This window comes from Ruditapes philippinarum, unplaced genomic scaffold (assembly GCF_026571515.1).
Source record: "Ruditapes philippinarum isolate M1 unplaced genomic scaffold, ASM2657151v2 ctg4096_1_1_1_1, whole genome shotgun sequence".
NCBI lineage: Eukaryota > Metazoa > Mollusca > Bivalvia > Venerida > Veneridae > Ruditapes > Ruditapes philippinarum.
The window spans coordinates 164910-167815 of NW_026856301.1; the positions used below are offsets into that span (position 1 = coordinate 164910).

The window sequence follows — 2906 nt, forward strand, 5'->3', positions numbered from 1 at the left end:
GTGTACAGATTCAAAATTCATTTCTTTCGCAAATGTTCTCTTTTAAAATAACAGAAGTTTGCGCTTCAAAATTAAACCTTTTATGGGCATAAATGATGACATACCCGTAGTCCGTACTCGATAGCAAACACAGCCTATTGTGCCTTAACGAGCGGATCGGACCTCGTTTATCATGGGGATGTCTATCATTTGAGCTAATATATGCGTAATTATGATGATTGATTTATAACTAGACGACACACACAAAAGTTTAATTATATTTATTTCCTATTTATTTACATGATATATAGTTAAAGTAAACATGAATGAATCCAATCGTTCTTAAATTATACCTTTACAAGCAAACATTGAGTTTTCTAAATAACGAAAACATTGATAAATGAACGCTCTGTATGATTGTATGATATAAAAGAAAAATAAGATTTAGGTAAACTCTAGAATGATGTGGCTCTAATCAATTTACAGCGTCAAACTGTTTATGAATGTCAAGGCCATATTTTTAACAATACGAAGAGAACCCTATACATTACAAATAATAAAGTCTCGTATAAAATGATACAAACTTAACAATGGTATAATAATGTAAATGCTTGTTCTAACATATAATTCTATAAGACCTATTTTTAGTGGAAAGAAAGTTGTTACAATAAATAAATATCATTTCTAACTGTAATACAAAGGAGTCCTTTGAGCATTATGCACGTATAAATGACCTTTCAGTTGTTATATTCCTCTTTGACTAATATTAAGGCCTAACATCTCATAAAAAATGGTAACTCAGTCGTCAAAACAATGTTCCATTTATTATCTCTAAAAGTTCAACAATCTGTATCTTATTCTAATATTCTCTGATGCTTCATTCGCTTAAATTATCAACAAAAATTGCTATAATTATTTTAAATAATCCTAAACGTCCTTGATTCTCTATGTTTTTATGCTGGAGCTTTCATCCAATCCAATAAGCAAAGTACACCTGCAACAAGGGCAACTATCCCAGCAATGATTGCAAGAGCAAATGCCCCGGAGTATTCAGCTAACCAACCCTCTGATTCAGCTCCGTATATAATAACACCAATGATGATGAAGCCACCTGAAGAAAAAATATGTCTGCAAGATTAATATCACTTTACTTATTGATGTTCTCTAAGTATAAATAGAATGACTTTGTACAGAAATGGACATTCTGATAATAAAACTTGATTAGCATGAACTAGTTTTAAACAAAAGTTACGTAAATGTAAATAACGTAAAAAATTAAGTATGAAGAAAAAAACGTATCATTTCTATAATCTTTCTTTTAAATTTTAAGAAAATAAAATAAAATGATATTGGCTTAGTGGATAATATTCATCAATAACGAATGGTCCACTGGTTACACCGTTGCACCGGTATTCCTTTACATTGGTTCCCCCAGTGTCCTTTTACATCTGTTCACCCGGTGTTCCTTTACATCGTTTCCCCCCAGTGTTCCTTTACATTTGTTCAACGGTGTTCATTTACAATTGTTCAGCGGTGTCTCTTCTTTACTTAAATATTTCAAGAATGTTTCGAAATCATCGTCCTTTAAATTTTGCAAGCTGATGACACGTCGGATGTTTTTGACATTGAATAGCTGTGTATCTTGTTTAAATATATCGCCATATTAAGTAATTAACAAATAAGAGAGGAAGACTTTCAAGTTGAAATCCTTCAAATTTAAGCCTTTATTCTCGCTTCATCCGACAAATGATCACAAAGCTCTAGATATGTGTTCAAATTTCTAATTATAGACCTTTTTACAATACGATTTCCCTAGAAACGGAAATATCATTTCGCGCATGCGCATTCTGCTTAGGGCAAAAAAGCAATAATGAAAGAATACATTTACATCAGTATTTAACAACTTCGCAAACAATATGATGTAATCTTAATGATTTACTAGTTTATTTGGATAAATAACCAATGCTTTGGTGATTTAAAGAATTTCTGTATTTATACATTCAGGGTTTTTTTTCAAATTTGAAAGATTCATTTGATTTTGACATTAGAACGTTGATATAGATAGTTATAAAGTAACTTTACATGCTACTCACATGAACAAAAGCATAGAATAAAGTTGACCATCTTCAATATTTTCATGTCCTTGACGAACAGTACAATAATACAAAGGATTAAAGCGGCCACAAGAATAAGAAGACCGATGATCTCAAACGCCTGAGTTGCTGCCCACCAATCTATAATATATCAAAGATATACTCGAATAAAAATAGTTCTGAAGAAATAAATCCTCGACATCTATGTAACCATAATCTTTACTGAAATGTAAATTTCTACTACTTTTAGAATTCTTACGCTTATAAATAGTAAAAAACATAGTAGTCCACTGCAAATTCTTAAAATTTCCTTTTAATATACCTGAAAGATTTCCTAATTCAATAACTTAAAATAACACAAAAAAATGTTTTTTTTAAAATAATATATAAAACGATTATATGAAAAAAAGATGAATAAAAATATTGAAAAAAAATCTGTATCGGAATAAAAAAGTTTTTTTTAAAGAAAATATTGGTTAAATGAAGCTAGAAGTATAAACGTACCTGTAGGGTTTTTAACGTTGTTACATGCTTTGGTGTTGCCGGCTTCAGCACAACCGCGGAACAGTCCACCATACACATCATAATTGTTCGCAACTTCTTTAGAATACCAATACGGTAATGCCACTGCCAGAATCTGTATAACAAGGGCTACTATAATAAGTATAAACCCCACTTTCAACATTATAGACGCTTGCCCAAAACCCATCTTGAAGAGCAAATTTTTTAACTGCTATCTTTTTTGAAGTCTTAACTGAAATGATCATAAATTACAGTCAAAGAGAACTTAAATATATCCCAAAATCTCCATTGGATATTGTTGTTTATTTACTC

At 30.7% G+C, this 2906-nt stretch overlaps 1 protein-coding gene across 1 annotated transcript; it reads right to left on the minus strand.

Moving 5' to 3' along the window:
* Positions 1 to 245: 245 nt before the first annotated feature.
* Positions 246 to 2906, minus strand: LOC132746150 (uncharacterized). Its single transcript, XM_060735227.1, has 3 exons — positions 2577 to 2906; positions 2073 to 2213; positions 246 to 1090 (listed from the first exon to the last, which is right to left on the minus strand). The coding sequence occupies exons 1-3, from the start codon at positions 2779 to 2781 to the stop codon at positions 933 to 935; spliced, it is 504 nt and encodes a 167-aa protein (XP_060591210.1). The 5' UTR covers positions 2782 to 2906; the 3' UTR covers positions 246 to 932.